The sequence below is a fragment of the Lepidochelys kempii genome, chromosome 1 (genome assembly GCF_965140285.1).
Source record: "Lepidochelys kempii isolate rLepKem1 chromosome 1, rLepKem1.hap1, whole genome shotgun sequence".
Classification (NCBI taxonomy): Eukaryota; Metazoa; Chordata; order Testudines; family Cheloniidae; genus Lepidochelys; species Lepidochelys kempii.
Window position 1 is genome coordinate 22,968,332 of NC_136380.1, and position 18,418 is coordinate 22,986,749.

General features: G+C 46.4%; 1 protein-coding gene across 3 annotated transcripts in view; it reads left to right on the plus strand.

The window, feature by feature from the left end:
* Nucleotides 1–18,418, plus strand: part of CCDC83 (coiled-coil domain containing 83) — a 53,685-nt gene that overhangs the window by 134 nt on the left and 35,133 nt on the right. For all 3 annotated transcript variants that reach the window (XM_073336539.2, XM_073336529.1, XM_073336536.1), the window contains exon 2: nt 6,587–6,709. In XM_073336539.2, the coding sequence (XP_073192640.1) occupies nt 6,624–6,709 (86 nt within the window). In that variant the 5' untranslated portion in view covers nt 6,587–6,623. The remainder of the gene's footprint in view (nt 1–6,586; nt 6,710–18,418) is intronic.

Genomic DNA, 18,418 nt, shown 5'->3' on the forward strand with positions numbered 1-18,418 from the left:
CTTGGGCGGGGGGCGAAGGGGACCTGTGGGGCGGGGGCGGGGGCGGGGGGGGTCAGAGAAGCGCCAGGGTGGGAGCGGCCGGGGGTGCGGGTGGGTGACGGCAGTGACGTGGCGGGGGTGCGGGCGGGTGTTGGTGACGGTGACGGTGGCGGGGGTGCGGGTGGGTGACAGCGGTGGCGGGGGTGCAGGTGGGTGACAGCAGTGGTGGTGGTGGGGGTGCGGGTGGGTGTTGGTGACGGTGGCGGGGGTGCGGGTGGGTGACAGCGGTGGCGGGGGTGCGGGTGGGTGACGGCAGTGACGTGGCGGGGGTGCGGGTGGGTGACGGCAGTGACGTGGCGGGGGTGCGGGCGGGTGTTGGTGACGGTGGCGGGGGTGCGGGCGGGTGTTGGTGACGGTGGCGGGGGTGCGGGTGGGTGACAGCGGTGGCGGGGGTGCGGGTGGGTGTTGGTGACAGCGGTGGTGGGGGTGCGGGTGGGTGACGGCAGTGACGTGGTGGGGGTGCGGGTGGGTGTTGGTGACGGTGGCGGGGGTGCAGGTGGGTGACAGCAGTGGCGGTGGTGGGGGTGCGGGTGGGTGTTGGTGACGGTGGCGGGGGTGCGGGTGGGTGACGGCAGTGACGTGGCGGGGGTGCGGGCGGGTGTTGGTGACGGTGGCGGGGGTGCGGGCGGGTGTTGGTGACGGTGGCGGGGGTGCGGGTGGGTGACAGCGGTGGCGGGGGTGCGGGTGGGTGTTGGTGACAGCGGTGGCGGGGGTGCGGGTGGGTGACGGCAGTGACGTGGCGGGGGTGCGGGTGGGTGTTGGTGACGGTGGCGGGGGTGCAGGTGGGTGACAGCGGTGGCGGGGGTGCGGGTGGGTGTTGGTGACGGTGGTGGGGGTGCGGGTGGGTGACGGCAGTGACGTGGCGGGGGTGCGGGTGGGTGACGGCAGTGACGTGGCGGGGGTGCGGGTGGGTGTTGGTGACGGTGGCGGGGGTGCAGGTGGGTGACAGCGGTGGCGGGGGTGCGGGTGGGTGTTGGTGACGGTGGTGGGGGTGCGGGTGGGTGACGGCAGTGACGTGGCGGGGGTGCGGGTGGGTGTTGGTGACGGTGGCGGGGGTGCAGGTGGGTGACAGCGGTGGCGGGGGTGCGGGTGGGTGTTGGTGACGGTGGTGGGGGTGCGGGTGGGTGACGGCAGTGACGTGGCGGGGGTGCGGGTGGGTGTTGGTGACGGTGGCGGGGGTGCGGGTGGGTGACAGCGGTGGCGGGGGTGCAGGTGGGTGTTGGTGACGGTGGCGGGGGTGCGGGTGGGTGACGGCAGTGACGTGGCGGGGGTGCGGGTGGGTGTTGGTGACGGTGGCGGGGGTGTGGGTGGGTGACAGCGGTGGCGGGGGTGCGGGTGGGTGTTGGTGACAGCGGTGGCGGGGGTGCGGGTGGGTGACGGCAGTGACGTGGCGGGGGTGCGGGTGGGTGTTGGTGACGGTGGCGGGGGTGCAGGTGGGTGACAGCAGTGGCGGTGGTGGGGGTGCGGGTGGGTGTTGGTGACAGTGGCGGGGGTGCGGGTGGGTGAGAGAAATGGTGTCTGAGGTGCAAGTGGGTGTTGATGACAGCTGACGGAGCGGGTGTGTGACAGCACTGATTGCTGCATGTTGATGGTGACTGGGAGTGTGGTGACAGCAATGATGGGTGATAGCACTCACGATGTGGGTTGGTGCGTGTGGCTGGGGGTGCAGGTGGGTGTTGGTGGTAGTGGTGGGTGTGCTGGTGCATGACAACAAGGATGGGTGGGGGTGCAGGTACATGTTGATAGTGGCTGAGGCTGCAGGAAGTAGACCGTAGTGATGGTAGAGGTTTAGGAAATAACAGTGGAGACAGTACGGGACTATGGTTGGGGGCACAGTTGTGTATGACAGGTGGGAGATGCAGAGCCTGTGATGTGGTCGTAGAGTGTGAGGGTAACTGACAGTAGTTGAGGGAGCAGGTTGTGTGTGACAATGTTTGAAGTGTAGTGTTAGTAGTGGGGGGCAAAGTTGATGGGGATGGTGGCAGTGATGGTTAACAAAATTTGGATGTGGGTGGTAATCATGCTGATGGTCACAGTGATGGGGTGTGTCATGACTGTGATGGTTACAGTAGTTTGGCTGTGGTGGAAGAATGAGTATTGCTGATGGGTGGGGAGATCACAGCAGCAGGAGTACTGATTGTAATGGTGGTGTTAGAGCTGTGACTGAGGTTATGTCTTCACTACCAACGTTAAAGCGCTAATGTGGCTGTGTAGTCGCGGCATCAGCCCTGGGAGAGAGCTGTAGAAAAACCACCCCCACAAGGGGAGTAGCTACCAGCGGTGGTGCACTGTCTACACTGCCACTTTATAGAGCTGAAACTTGCATCACTCGGGGGTGGGTGTGTTTTTTCACACCCCTGAGCGAGAAAGTTTCAGCACTGTAAAGTGGCAGTGTAGATAAGCCTGACAGTAGTTTGGGAGAAGATAAATAAATCTTCATCGTTCTGTAAATTTTCTTCTTGTCTTTAAATCTGTAATCAATTCTCAGCCCCCAGAAATGTATCCTGCTCCCTCTCGTCTATGTATTTTTCTTTGGTTTGCATTATCTATTAAATGTGTTATTACAGTATGTTATTTACCTTGGTCTGGCCTGGAGGCCTGTGTGATGTTCACCTCACTGAAGGAATTTCACAGATAAATCATCGAGCTCAGCTGTGGCTTGAGCTTCAGAAACAAGCACTGCCAAAAACTTGCTGCTTGAAATACTTTCTTGACCCCTGTATTCGGCACTAAGCATGGACGCATGGAATCCATTTAGAGCAATACCCAGAGACCATAAATATGGAAGAGTCAGGGAGGAAGTGTGGGGGCGGGGGAAGAGAACGATCTGCCATTTTCTATTTCTTAGGAAAATCATTACAGTAGATGCACAGATGGAAAAGGCAAATGGTTATTTTTTCCCCCTTTGATTCTGTATTGTGAAATGAGGATGCCCAGAACCTAACTTGATCTTGCCTGCATTTCCGAACAGGTTGTGCACCTGTGTGCTTGGGCTGGAAGTTCCAGAGAAGCCTAAGAGAGTCAGGCATCCACTTCCCATTGAATTTCAGTAGGATTTGAGCACCTAACTCAGTTAAGCCCCTTGGAAAATTCCAGCCTTAAAATCAGCACCCACCACTCTCTTTATGTTTTAAATCTCTGCCTGTGACCAACATTGAATTTGATCAATAAAAATGAACTTAACAAGTAATTGCAGGGGGGCTGTAGGCATACTAAGGACAGGTCTGCTGATCAAGGCCTTATACCCAAATTGGTTCCTGGGTCATGGTGGTTTCTTCATGTACAGCAGATGTTATGATGCTGCAGCAGACACATCACAATGTGGTTCCATAATGCAAATATTTACTACTGTGATGCAAACATGAAAGTGTTGATCTGGGCCCCTTTGGATAGGTCTGCACAGCATATGGCTGCAAGGATCCCAGCCCAGTCATGTGTCCCTGCTGGGAGTTTGAAGTTTCCAGGACTAGACTCTTACAATAAGAATTAGCTGTCACTGTTAAATAATTAGCTGGGGATGGGGACGGGTGGCTGCCTGGTCTAAGCATTGGATTTGAAACAATCAGCCCTTTCCTCGAACCACATAATCATAACCAGCAAAATTGACTCAGTCCTTCAGTGCAGGTAGATTTTCTATATGCAGCTTACTCAGAGTCATGAAGATGTCTTTGAATAAAACATCAAGGAGGAGATTTTTCAAAGGCATAAATGATAGGTTCCTAGCTCCCATTGTCTTGTCCAACCCTAAATCTGCCTCTCTCAGATTTCCAGCCTTCTATCACTCTCTTTAAACTGCCCTTGTGCATGTGCCCTTTACCAATCTACCTTCTACCAGCGCAACCAACTACTATGCCAAACAATAACCACTCATATTGGGGGAAAAATAATCTTACAAAAGCTGGAGTGTAGACTGGCAGGTTGTGTGGTCTGTGGTAAATAGTTTTTGTAGTAATAGTAAGCTTGGGACCTATGGGTGGAGGACTAGACAGTGTCTAGAATTAGGTGGCTTAAGTTCATTTCCTTGTTTTAATGCACTTGTGTTGGGTATGCTGTGCTGCTTCACAACAATTTTTGTATGTGTTAATTTTAATGGGAAACAGCCTGTCCTATTGTGGAGGTGGTGGTTGTGACTTGGGGTTAAGGCTGTATCTAAGGAGCTGGTGTGGGTTAGAGAAGTCCTGATGCTTAAGCCACCTGTTCTACCCTTTTGGGTCCGGAAGAGCTATGTCCACTGCAGGACCAAAGAATCTAGTCTGTGCTGTGTGTAATGGCATTAGTTCTGTGGACTAGCACTGACTAGTAGCAACCTTTGTTAAAGTTTTTTTTTTGTGTTAATTAACATTTGGAACTCAAGCAGCTGGGCAATTTCATATTAAAATGGAAATACAGCTGAAATGTAATAATGAAGAAACTCTATAGATGTCCTTTCCTTGTGATTTGTTTTTCATATATGTATGCTATCAGCCTGTCAACAGAATCGCTGTCACTTTATTCCTGAGGTTGGCATTGCAAGACAATACATGTAGAGATTACTGTTGACATGCATATATATCCCTTCAGAAAGCAGTTTTATTCCCAGCTCTGACAATCAAAACCCATGTCAGAGATACAGCAAACATTTATAGTTCTGGGAGAATATAAGGAAGGGGAAGAGAGATGCGTACTAAGAAGTGAGCTAGAGCTGGCCTGATGAAAATGGACCTGAAACAGAAGAAAAATAGCTAGAAAATAAACAACTGCTGGTTGGATTTGTGTGAATGAAATAATTCCAATACTAAGGAATGCAATTACTAGTTGCTACATAGGCCCCAGTTCAGGACAGCACTAAGTACATGTCACTAGAACGTAGGCACGTGCTTAAGTGCCTTCCTGAGAAGGCATGGACTTTACCATGAGCTTATGTATTTTTCTGAAATGGCAGCCATAGCTCCCCACTAGCATGAAAGGCCTGATCCTGAAAGCATTTACAATTGGGTCTAGTGCTTACTGCCATAATTTGTTCTGCTTAAGTCAATGCAACCACTCATGTTACGAAGCACTAGCAGTAGTATATATTTGTAGGATTTGGCCTTTATTTACTAATGGGACTGTGGGCCCAGTCTTGTAAGCCCTTCTATATGGTTTGACTAAATAACCTCTTGAGGTTCCTTTGAGCCCTACTTTTTCAGGATTCTGTGACTGAACTGAGGTCCTAAATTTAAACTTTATAAAAGCAGGATTTTTCAAAACCTAAAATCAATAGAAATGTTTTATATAATTATTGTTTAAAATTTCCAGTCAACATTACACATTTTTTTGCAGTGTTTGAAACTCAAATCCTAAAATATTGGACTAGAATGTGAGATTCTGACAGTGAAACCAAATAGAAAAATAAGGTGAAATGGGTTCATTTTCATTGTCCAAGTTGAAATAAATGCAAAAAGTATGTGTGTGTGAGAAGCATAAACAATGAAAAAGTATATTAGATATTTAACCACACAATTACAGAAGTGTCGGACTGGAAGTGACCTCAAGAGGTCATCTAGTTCAGTTCCCTGCACTCAAGACAGGACTATGTAATAATGAGACCATTCCTGACAGTTGTTTGTCTAACCTGTTCTTAAAAACTTCTAATCATGGAGATTCCACAACCTCCCTAGGCAATTTGTTCCAGTGCTTAACTACCCTGACAGGAAGTTTTTCCTAATGTCCAGCCTAAGCCACCCTTGCTGCAATTTAAGCCCATTGCTTCTTGTCCTATCCTCAGAGGCAAATGAGAACAATTTTTCACCCTCCTCCTTGTAATGTACTTTAAAACTGTTATCATGTCCCCCTTCAGTCTTCTCTTCTTCAGACTAAACAAACCCATTTTTTTCAATCCTTCCTCAGAGGTTATGTTTTCTAGACCTTTAATCATTTTTGTTTCTCTCTTCTGGACTCTGTCCAATCTGTCCACATCTTTCCTGAAATGTGGCTCCCAGAAATGGACACAATACTCCAGTTCAGGCCTTATCAGCATGGAGTTGAGCGGAAGAGTTACGTCTCATGTCTTGCTTACAACACTCCTGCTAATACATCCCAGAATGATGTTTCCTTTTTTTGCAGCAGTGTTACACTGTTGACTCATATTTAGCTTGTGATCCGCTATAACCCCCAGATCCCTTTCTGCAGTACTCCTTCCTAGGCAGTCAATTCCCATTTTGCATGTGTGCAATTCATTGTTCCTTCCTAAGTGGAGTACTTTGCATTTGTCCTTATTGATTTCATCAGTTTACTTCAGACCATGCTGCTATTTGTAAACATAGGTAAGGACATTTGTTTTCTAAACTACTATTTTACCTCACTAAGTAACTTTTTAATATTAGGTTTTTGAAAAAATAACCTATCTGAAATTGAAAAGATTTTTGGAAAAGTGATTTGTTTTAGCCTGTGATTTAATATTATTTCACTATTTCTCTTTTCGCTGATAAAACATCCACTTTTTCAGAGCTGTTTGTTGCAGGTGCCACAGCCAGGTAAGAATGTGAAGTTATACAGATCATTAATTTCCCTTGTTTGTTTTTCTTAGGTATGTTCTAAATTCCAGAACACATGTGGCATAAAACATGGGAAAGAAAAAGAAAAAAGGGAATCAGGTTGGGCAGTTTAAAGAAGCTAGATCATCTTTCCCAGAAGCCTTGCTCGCTTTTCAGTATGTTTCATAAATTTAATTTTTCAAGTTGTATAAAACATATGTCACATGTAAAACAGATAGCAAGTAGCACTTACCTCAGCCAGTCGAAATATTTGCTGTTTTAACACAGAGAAATGTGATTGTGATTTTTTAATAACATTTTGTGATACAATGTACAAACTGTAAACCCGTGCATATGGGAGAAAACATTTAAAATGGGTCAAACATTTTCTTTTTTCCTCGGGTTAGAAATTAGGAATTTCTCTTGCTTGAATTTCATCAAAAAGTTTTTTTAAAGCAACATATCTGTACACTTGTACATAATGGGCTTTTTGTCTGTTAATAGTAAATTTTTGATAAAAAAAAATCTTGAAGTTGACATCTGGTTCTGGTAATTGTACACTTCTAGGATTTCCTAGACTTCACATGGTTATGAAGTCACTAGGCCAGATTCTCAGGGCTGGCAGTTTGGTCCCTTGGTGCAGCTCAGGGTGGAGCACAAAGGAGGCTATGAGATACCTTTACATCCCCCAGATCCTCATGCTGCCAGGCACCAGTCTGATCCCAAGAAGTAACAGAGCAGCTTCAGGGCTGCTTAAAGTTGTGCCACTGCCAAGACCCTATGGGGGCCGTTCTGGCAGCTGGGAATCACATGAGCACAAGGGCACTCTCCTTGTGTCATCCTTAGGCTACCCATGGAAAATCTCAGTGACTTTAAAATAAAAAGCAGCCTTAATGGGGTAAATATCCAGCCCGCAGACATTCTTCAGTGAACATAAAGGACCCAATTCTGATCTCACTTACAGCAGTGTAAATTAGAAGTTATTTAATGTAAAATCAATAGTTATGCTGGCCTAAAACCGATGCGAGAGATAGCAGAATGAAGGGCAGAGATTCCTTTTTTAAAGCCCAGTGATAAAGTTTTCTGAAAAGTTTCCAAGTTACCTTCTCTCTCACATATACCTCCACCTGGAATCCCAGTAAGTTTAGTGTGACTTTTAAACACATTTTTAAAATCATATTTCAGAAAGCTTTTATTAGGAGATGCCAATCTCGGCATACCATGGACCTCCTTACTTATTCCCATTAATTCAATAGGAGCAGGATCCAGCCATGACACAGTGACAACAAAAACCCTGATGGAGTCTGTTGAATCTCACAAATATACCTCCTAAAATAGATAATCTTGAAATGATCTTCCCCAAATCATAGACTCCATCCTTTTTCTCTTGTGCTCCTCCTGGACTTCTTTTCAAAAACAGATTCGGATTACTGTTGCCTTGCAGTTAATGAGTTGTCATTGCTTTGAAGTATTAACAAAGATCAGAAACAGCAACAAAATAATTCCTAGTCATCAGTGTTATTTAGCATCCCCGGTAGACCTAGAGCCCTGGGCAAAATTGCAGCTTTAACATTGTATGTAGCTCTGTCTAAGCATAATTGGACTACAGATAAATCACTCCAGGATTTGAGAAACAGATGGAAAGTTGGTTACAAAGAGACAGCATCTTTGGCCCTACCCACACAGGAATCTTCTGTCAGGTTACTAACTGGTTAATGGCACATGTGGCTAAAGGCATTATTTATTTGCATTCATCACACTGTTAATATTTTGTTACTAACTGGTGAATTTTAAGCATGCAAATCCCCTGCTACAAACAATGTTCAGTTCCTGTAACTGGTTGGGAGCACATATTTTGCTGTGTGGCTGGACACCCCAACTGTGCCTCCGTAACTAAGTTGAGTCCTTCCTCTTCCCATAGCTATGCAATCAGATATCCCACAAAATCTTGTCAAAATGTACAATCCCTGGTTATTATGGATAACATCTTCTGATGGCACAGAATCCATCAAGACCAATAGCATATTTAAAGGCCTGTTCACAGTACAACTTTGAATTGAATCTGTAAGTGGTCACTGGCAAGGTTGGGTCTGAAGACAGTTTGTAGCTCCACACTTCCAGCTAGGTTAATCAGCATGACAGTTAACCGTATTTTTTCCCTGCTAGAGGCATATCTGGCACTTGGTTGCCTTCTTGTAACCAGTTCAACACCCTATTCCCTTTTTCAGTAGAGATAGGCCTCCAAAACTGTGTTTGTGTAACCAGTGTGATTGATCTTACTTCCTAGGGAAGGCATCCCAGCATGCCTTGCTCCCTGTATCTGTCTGCATGTCCTTTAGGCATTCTGTTCTTTGTTGAGGCAATAAAAGATAGCTGAACAGATTTCTCCAGCATGCACGTGTATGGATTCAGGTAACCTGCCTGGTAGGTGTGGCCACACAAACACAGATGTCATGATGGCAGAAAAAGCTGCTGTGTGGACACAAGCTAAACAGTGTTACTTGCAACCAACCAGTTATGGTGACCATACCTCTAAGTTACACAGTTACGGTTAAAGATTGTAGTTGTGGACATGGCCACATGGAAAATTCCTTCATTGTAAGCTACTTGTACTGGGAAAATCTGCATGTTTGGCAGCCCTCTGTTGACTTTGAAAATGATGGAGGGAAAGCCCTATAGTGAAAAATGTTAAAGCAGAGGAGAAGAAGGGAGGAAAGAGGAGAATATACCAATATGTTATTAAATAACCTGACTTACTTGCTGTCTGATTTTTTTGGAAGATGAATGACAGGAGAACAAGTTAATATTTAGCTCTGTGACTTTTATCACATTTAATTTGAAAGGAAAACCCCCCCAGCGGCAGGCAAACATTGAACAATTCACATCAACATTTGAAGAATAACAAGTACTAGTTCAATGTCTGGAAAAGGAACACAAGGCCGTCAGCAGAATAGCAGATGCCTACAGATCGAGTGTCTTTTGCCAGAGTTTGCAGGACTTTGTGTAGGGTTTCTGTAGTACTATATGAACTTTATTTAGCATTTTGCAAGGGGCACACTGGGAGCTCCCGTAGAGTAACAGACCAGATTCAGCTGAGTTAAGATAGGGATGAATGTGACCCAATAAATCAACAAACAAAGCAATACAACATCCCACTAAAAAACAGTCAAAATATGTTATTAGGATGAGAAAAACAATAGCTTTCTTATCAGTTCACAGGTTTGGCAGTTCCAGCATCCAAATAGATGACTCATTTGTCAGGAGAGTCTTCCATTGACATGGGAATTGCACTAATTTATTTTTTAATCTCCTAATATCATAGTGGGAGATATGCACATCTTATTTTTTTCCTCGGTACCTTTGTAAATCAGACCCTTAACATCTGCTTCAGTTTTCTTATTTGTAAAACTGAGCATAATAATATGTCTGAACCTACCTCTCAGATGTATCTTGAGGATTAATTTGTCAAGTGCTAAAAAACTTCCACATCTTCTTTTTCTCCCTTGGCTTGAAATTTCCTAATGTTGCTGTTCATAGATTTTTGCTATTATTTGCATCATTAATAGAGTTTCCCAATTCAATGATAGTATCAACTCACTTGTGAACTAGTGGGGCCTGGTGATGTGCCACCCGTGAGTTACCAGACTATTTTGGTACTGGATTTTAGTGTGGTTTAATACTGCTCTCTACGTATTATAAAATATTGCATGCAATTTACATTATTCCAGAAAAACAGTACCGAAGAGATTGTTAATCAAGCATGTTCATTAGCTCTTTGAATCTGACATTTTAATGGACAGCCCTTTCAGAATAAGAAAGTTACTTATAGTAACAACAAACCCTGAAAATTTATTCTACATCTAGATATTTTTGATACTGAAAAAACAGAAACAGAGACATTAATACCATCAGATCAGCCAGTCTTGAGGTCCCATTGAAGCTTCCTTCACCCATTATGATAGAAATTAAGATCAGCATCAATGTTCAGAATAGCAAAATAGACCTGAAGAATTTTGATAAAAATGAATGTAATTTAAATAGTAAATTAGTAAACAATGGGCATAGCATGCTGCCAAAGCATAATCTCTTTGATCTGTAGTACATTTTTACTGTAGCCAAAGACTCCTCCATGTCTTCAATATATACTTTCCTCTTAATATCCTTAAAATGTTTAAGAGAGGATCTGAAGAATACCTTAGAGCAGATACCCAGAGTGGCATATTGACAGCAGAGTATGCAACACTGATAACTTGTAACTTACATGACTAAATCCCTGCATGATTCAAAGATCAAACTTATTGAGGGAAAATATCTCTATTTGAATAAATACACACTAGTAGGAATGGGAAAAAAAGAGAATGATACTTGTTGGAACAGTAGAGGATCTAAGGGTAATTGGTTACACATGTCTTTATTTGGCCTCAGGGTAAGACAGTTCTGGAAAGAGGTATGACATAGATTAAATATGGTTTTGGAAATTGACATAAGTAGTAACCTAATATATTTAATATTAGGAGATTTCAGAGCTTGAGAGAGTTGGCTGTGTCTACAGATTTCTGCCGGTGTAGCTATGTTGGTCAGGAATATGAAGAGATGAGATCCCTGACCAACACAGATGTGCTGAAAAAAGCCAGTAGTACAGACACAGCATATGCTGGCAAACCTGTACTTTTACTGGTATAGCTTGTTTCACTCAGGGGTGTATGCGTGGGGTGTGTGGAATAAGATATACTGATAAGAGCACAGCTTTGCTGGTGTAAGCTATGTTCACACCAGTAATGTTGTATGGGTATAGTATATCAGTATTCCTATATACTTGTAAAATACTCTTACTGTAGACATAGCCTAAGGGGAACCACTGGAAAAAGTTGTTTTTAAGAGCAACAGCTGTTACTCAGTGGATAACCAAAAAATAAAATAAAATGAGTGTCATCCAGCAAGAGGTATGAATGTTGTGAGCTGGTTCACTGTGCTAGGCTTATCAGCAAATTCAGAATAAATTACTTTTGAGGTCTGAGCCTGCATTTCTTTCTTATTCAGAGCTCCCCTGGAAGCTAACAGAAGTGTGTATGAGCAAGAAATACTGCATTAGGCTCACTGGGCCAGATTTTTAGAAGAGTTCAGCATCAAAGCAAGTGGCCAGATTTTCAGAGTTCAGAATGTTGCATGTGGAGCTCTCTTGAAAATCTAGCCATAAGTATTACAGTGGGAGCTGCTGGGTGTAAAGCATTTTTGAAAATGTGGCCCCAGCTATGGAAACAGAACCCTTGAAAATGTGGCCCAGTGTTTGCATGATAAACTAGATAACTGAACTACTATGCCTGTCCTTTATCGGTACAGTCAATACAACAGAATGTTTTACTTCAGCATACCAAGGTGCTTTGCTGTTAGCCCTACAATCAGTATGGTTTATTTATACTCCTCATCCCTCCTCTTTCTTTCCTGTAGAAATAAAATTGTAAAACAGGAAATGCAGTTTCTTAGGCCAGTGCCACAGGGAGACTCATGAAGCTGTTCATCAAGGTTTGGGAAGTTCTTCTTCAAGTGATTGCACATGTTCATTCCACTGTAGGTGTGTGTGCACCCCGTGAACAGTTGTTGGAGTTTTTTTCCCTCAGCAGTATCCACTGGGGTGTATTGAGTGCCCTGTCACCACGCACTCTGCATACTGGGATAAGAGGGCGTGGCCACCCCTGATCCCCCTCAGTTCCTTCTTACTGCCAGTGATGGTTGTTGGAGCAATTCCAGACTTGTTAAGTCACGTGCTTCTCTCATTTTTTTCTGTATAGATCCTGTCTGTTGTAAACTACTACTACGTTTTTAGTGCTAGGTTTGTGTTCTAAGTCTTTGACCACTTTTTATCATTTGATACTGGGATTGGTAGTGGAACGATGCCTCGTTTGCCAGGGTTTCAGTTCTGCCAGACCTGCATTAAACCCATGCCAGTCAGCAACCCACTCCCACCCTGCTTGAAATGTCTGGGAGGATCCCACATTAGTGACAGATGTCACATCTGCAAAGGATTCAAGCCCTGCTCCAAAAAGAAAGAGGAACAAGAGTCAAGTGCCTGCTCATGGAGGCAGTGTTTTGCCCACTACGAGAATCATCGCACAGGGAAAGCATCCCAAGTACATCAGCTTCACTATGGAGCGCTCAAGAGATGTCTATGGCTCCTCATTCCCATTCACCAGTACTGAAGAAAAGACTTAGGCCTTCCTCAGGTTTGGTACCTCTCTTGACTATGTCAGTACTGAAGTCAGACAGAGGTGGACACTCTACAGAGCATTCAGGGAAGTGGCTGTTCCAGGAACACTCCTCGTCTCCCAAGAGGGGATTGCTGCCTCCGGAGCCTCTGCCAGGTGTGCCGAGGCCAGCCCCTGAAGACTTTTGCAGAGCCATCAAACGGTGCCACTCCCAACCACGCCAGAGGAATATGCAGCTGCATGGGACCTGCTTAACCTCTCAGTAGTGGTATAACTGGCAGGTAGAAGGTCTGCAGCTGATACTGATGTCTACAGCTCATACCTCACTGCCTGGAGATTCTGTAGTACCGCAAAGGACCAAACTTCCGCAAAGGACCATGCTGTTGATAGGAAAGCCTCCAGTGATTTTCCTGGCACCACCATCCCCAGGCTCAGGCTACCTCTCGCAGGCCAACCTGGATCTGCCCCTCAGTTGTCAGAAGTATCTGACTTTTCTTCTTTGGACTCAGAGGTGAGGTCATTTGTGTGCTATCTGGGATGGAGAAAATACCCCCCATTAGAGACTTTGGGACCATAGGCCGTGCAGCAACCTCAGCATTCACCTCTTTCAAAGGGTCAATGGTCCAGGCAAAGATGGGTTCCAGACCCATACCAGTGGCTGTACTGGACATCATGAGGCATCCCCCCTCCAGCTAGGACCTCCCCTCAGTCATCTCACTCGTTATCATGGAGAGTGCAGAGAAGATATCGGCACTGAGTGAACCATTCTACAGGAAGTGGTACTGAGACTGGTACCAAGCAGCCAGAAATCACTTGGGCAGCTTCTCCACCACAAGTCATAGACCAATCACCTCAGATGCCTATTGCTTCCTCATCCTCATTACCAGACGAGGCTATTGAGCAGTCAAGTGACTCACCACTGCCAGAGGACCACAGGGCTCATCAAGATCTTTTAAAAAGAATTCCTCTGTACTTAACATTCAGGCAGAAGAGGTGAATGAAAGTTCTCACAAGTTGGTGGACGTTCCTGGCCAGGGGTGGCTTTACCAATTAATGAAGCTACCATGGAGCCAGTCAGGGTTCTTTGGTTGACACTCTCCTCCTTGCATTCCAAAGCAAAATGAGCTGAGAGGACATATTTTGTCTCCTCTAAAGCCTATGAATATTTTCACTCTCATCCTCCCACCCCTCCAGTTTCTGTTGTGGTGGCAGCTGCTAATGAGCAGGAAAAACAGCACAACAAGCTTCCACACCGAAAGGCAAAGAACCAGAGACTGTATTTGTTTGGTCAGAAACTTTATTCCTCAGAAAGTCTGTGACTCAGGACTGTAAACCAACAGGCACTCCTTGACCCTCATGGAGAACATTATAAAATTTAAAAACAAGTTCACAGAGGTCTGTAGACAGGAGTTTGCAATAATGGCTGAAGACGGAAGCTGGTTTCCAGAACTACTCTCCAGGACCGTTTGGATAGCGCAGACTCAGATGCTTGAACCCTGGCACCAGCTAGTCCTATGAGAATGTATTCATGTTTGCAGTCATCTGGAGGTCCAACAGACTATCCAGGACCTCCCTTCTGACGGTCTCTTGCTGTTTTCAGAGAAAACAGCGGATAGGCTTCATAGCCTTAAAGATTCCAGGGCAACACTCAAATCCCTTGGAATCTATACCCCAGCGATGAAAAGAAAACAGTTTTGTCTATAGGCACCAGGATTTTGTTCCCCGATCCCAAGATCTGCCAAGAAAAAAAGGCACGGGTTATAAGAGGTGCCCTCAACCACACTCCTCTTCAGCATTAGTGGGATCATCCTGTACAGCTGACGTTTCCAAAGAGGCATTTGATGGGTTGGTCTAGGGCAGTGTACCAGTGATCATAGTTCCATCAGTTTCTCATGTTTTGTTTACCAGTTTATCCCACTTCCTAAGTGGTTGGATCCACATCACATCGGACCGGTGGGTCTTAAGCATGGTGGAACTGGGATATGCCCTCCAGTTCATTTCTAAACCCCCTCCTCCCATGCACCCCACTTTAGAGATTGTCCTTCAACGGGAGATCCAATCTTTTCTTCAGGCAGGGGCCACAGAGGAAGTTCTGTGGTACCTCAGGGGGAAAGGCTTCTATTCCCGCTACTTCCTTATCCCCAGAGCAAAAGGGGGTCTCTTTTAGATCTATGAGAGTTGAGCAAATTTCTGAAGAAAATAAAATTCTGCATGGTTACCCTAGCCTAGATTATTACTTCCGTGGAACAGGGGGACTGGTATGCTGCTCTTGACTTAAAGGATGTTTACTTCCATGTCACAATATGCCACAACCATTGGAAAATTCTCAGATTCATGGTGAATAGTTGCCATTATCAGTTAACAATAGTTCCATTTGGTTTGTCAGCTGCTCCTCAGGTGTTCATGAAGTGCATAATGGTGGTGGCAGTGCATCTACAAAAATTAAGTGTCCATATGTTACAGTACCTGGACAACCTCATTGATCAGAGGTCGGTCTGAAACTCAAGTCCTGTCCAGCATATCCACTGTCCTGTCCATATTCAACATGCTGGCGCTCGTAGTAAATTGGAACAAATCAATCCTGAAACCAGTACAGACAATAGAGTTCATTGGGGAGTGCGAATGTTCATTTTGTCATCTCTAGATTGCTGGATGGGCCCTCTGAAAGTTTGCATAGGGGTTCCCTTTTCCCCTCCCACTGCCAAGCCTCACTGTAGTTACAGATGTGTCATCCCTGGGTTAGGGAGCTCATACCAGGTCCCTGCAGACTCAGGGTCTCTGGCCATCTTGAGATCTAAAGACTCTCATAAATGTTAGGGAGTTAAGAGTGGTGCGTCTAGGCTACTTGGTCTTCCTCTTCCACATAGTAGGAAAGAATTTATTAATTTTAAGAGAGAATTGAACAACCATGTTTTACATAAACAGGCAGGGTGGGGCATGTTCGACTCAGCTGTGCCAGGAGGCAGTTTGTTTCTTGGTTTTTTGTACAACTAAGTTCATCTCAGGGCTGCTTCCCTTTCAGGAAAACAACACGTTAGCAGATCTGCTGAGCAGGTCCTTTGCTGATTGCCACGACTGATCACTATATCCAGGTCCATCTTCCAGCTCTAGGGGACTCCCCAAGTGGACCTGTTTGCAGCAAGAACCAACAGAAAATGCTCTCAGTTCTGTTCATGGGAAGGGATTAGTCCAGGCTTACTAATAGCTGCTTTTCTTTTATCTTGGAAGAATTTCCTCCTGTACACCTTCCCTTCGATTTCTTTACTTCATGCACTGGCACAGCTTCGTCAACACTGGTACTCAACCTTTCTAACCTTGTCAGTTGAGCCTCCGCTGTCTCTCCCCTTGGATCAAGACTTAATTTCCCAGGATCATGGGCACCTGCTCCATCCCAGCTTCTGAGCTCTCCATCTGACAGCGTGGATGCTTCATAGCTGACACCCTTTGAAAGGTCCTGCTTGAAGGACCTTCAGAAAGTGCTTCTGAATAGCAGAAACCCCCAAACTAGGAACACTTATCTGGCTAAGTGGAAGTGCTTCTCTATTTGGTCTTGTTGGAAAGGTGTATCTCTCGAGTGGGTACTCCTGAACCTTGTACTGGATTATCTTCTAGATTAAAAACAGACTTTGCTATTAGCTCTATAAGAGTGCATCTGGCAGCTATTTCGGCCTTCCGTGTCTCAGTGGATAGTAAATCTCTTTCCTCCAACCCCATGGTCACCCAGTTCTAACAAGCTTAGTCAGAATGTACCCACACATACATCCTCCTTGGGATCTGAACTTAGTCCTAGCAAAGTTGATTGGACCAGCCTTTGTGTTCCTTGCAACTTGCTTTCTCCTTCACCTCTCTATAAAGATAATATTTCTTGCGGCAGTTACCTCTGCCAGAAGGCTGGACGCGTTGAGAGCCCTAGTTTCAGAGCCTCTCTCTTCCCTCATCCAAAATTTTCCCGAAAGTAGTCTCTGATTTTCATGTTAACCAGGCAGTCAATCTGCTGACATTCTTCCAAAACCCCATATGCGCAGGGATGAGGAAAAACTTCATTCACTGGATGTGAGAAGGGCTTTAGTTTTTTACCTAGGGTGCTGTCCTTTAGATCCTCCACACAATTCATTGTGGTTGCAGACAGAGCTAAGAGCCTACCAGTTTCCATGCAGAGACTCTCATCCTATATCTCTTTGTGCATTTGTTTGTTACCAACTGGCTAATATAACCCCACCAGCTAGAGCAGGGGTCGGCAACCTTTCAGAAGTGGTGTGCTGAGTCTTCATTTATTCACATTTAATTTCGCGTGCCAGTAATACATTTTAACATTTTTTAGACGGTCTCTCTCTATAAGTCTATAGCCTGGGGTTCCGTTCACCTAGGCCGGCAGCAGGCTGAGCAGGGTCTGCGGCCAGGACCTTGGCTGGCAAGGGGCCAGCAGCCAGAACCCCAGTGCTGAGCGGGGCCGGTGGCTGGGACCCCAGATCAGCAGTGGACTCAGCCCACTGCCAGTCAGCCCGCTGCCGGTCTGAGGTTCTGTCTGCCGGCTGCTGCCAGCCAGGGTCCTGGTTACCGGCCCCACTCAGACTGCTGCCCGTCTTGGATCCCTGTCCTGCCCACATAGAGTAGGTACCTACCTTCTCCCTGGTTCTAGCCCATTCTCTTCCTCTCTCTCTGCACTGAGCTGAGGGTGGAGTGCACTGAACACAGGGCTGGGGGTGAAGGAGCAGGCTGGGTGTTGGGGTGTAGGATCTGGCCAGGAGCTAGAATGAGGGAGGGGGCTCAGGGTTGGGGCAGGAGGCTTGGGTGTGGAGTGCTTACCTGGGCAGCTCCCATTTGGTGCGAGGGGTGCAGGTGGGAATGTGGGGGGGGGGTGCAGGAGCTCCCGTTTGGTGCTCAGGGTGGGGGTGGGACTGTGGGGTATGCAAGAGTCGGGGCATGGGGTGTGGGGGGTGCAGGAGTCAGGGCTGGATGTGTGTGAGGAGGGTGCAGGAGTCAGGGCAGAGGGCTGGGGTGTGTGAGGAGGGTGCAGGAGTCAGGGCAGAGGGCTGGGGTGTGTGAGGAGGGTGTAGGAGTCAGGGCAGAGGGCTGGGTGTGTGAGGGGGATGCAGGGGTCAGGGCAGAGGGCTGGGAGTGTGTGTGTGGTGGTGCAAGGGTCAAGGCAGAGGGCTGGGGGTGTCGGCTAGGGTTGTGGGGGTGCTCCCAACCCCCTGCCCAGAGTGGCTCAGGCAGGGGGCTAGAGGGGATATGCCCTGATTCCACCCCCTTTCCCCAAGGCCCCGTCCCCACCTCTTCTCCGCCTCCTCCCCGGAGCAAGCGCAAGCGCGCTGCAGCTCCACTTCTCCCCCTCCCTCTCAAGGGCCATCAGCTGATTGGTGGCAGGGAGGGAGAGGAGGAGGAGCAGGAACCCAGCATGCTGGGGGAAGAGGCGGGGGAGGGGGGAGCTTGCCTACCCTGCATCAGTAGCCGGCAAGACCAAGCTTCTCATTATGCCATTTCCCATTATACCAGAGAGTCCCGGTTTCAGACAGGTTGTCTTATAATCACTGTTCAGTTAGACTCCCAGCCCACCTCCATGTGAGTTTGCTTGTGAGTTGCCTACAGTGGAATGGACATGTGCAATCACTTGAAGAAGAAAAAAATGTTACCTACCTTTCTGTAACTGTTGTTCTTTGAAATGTGTTGCACATGTCCATT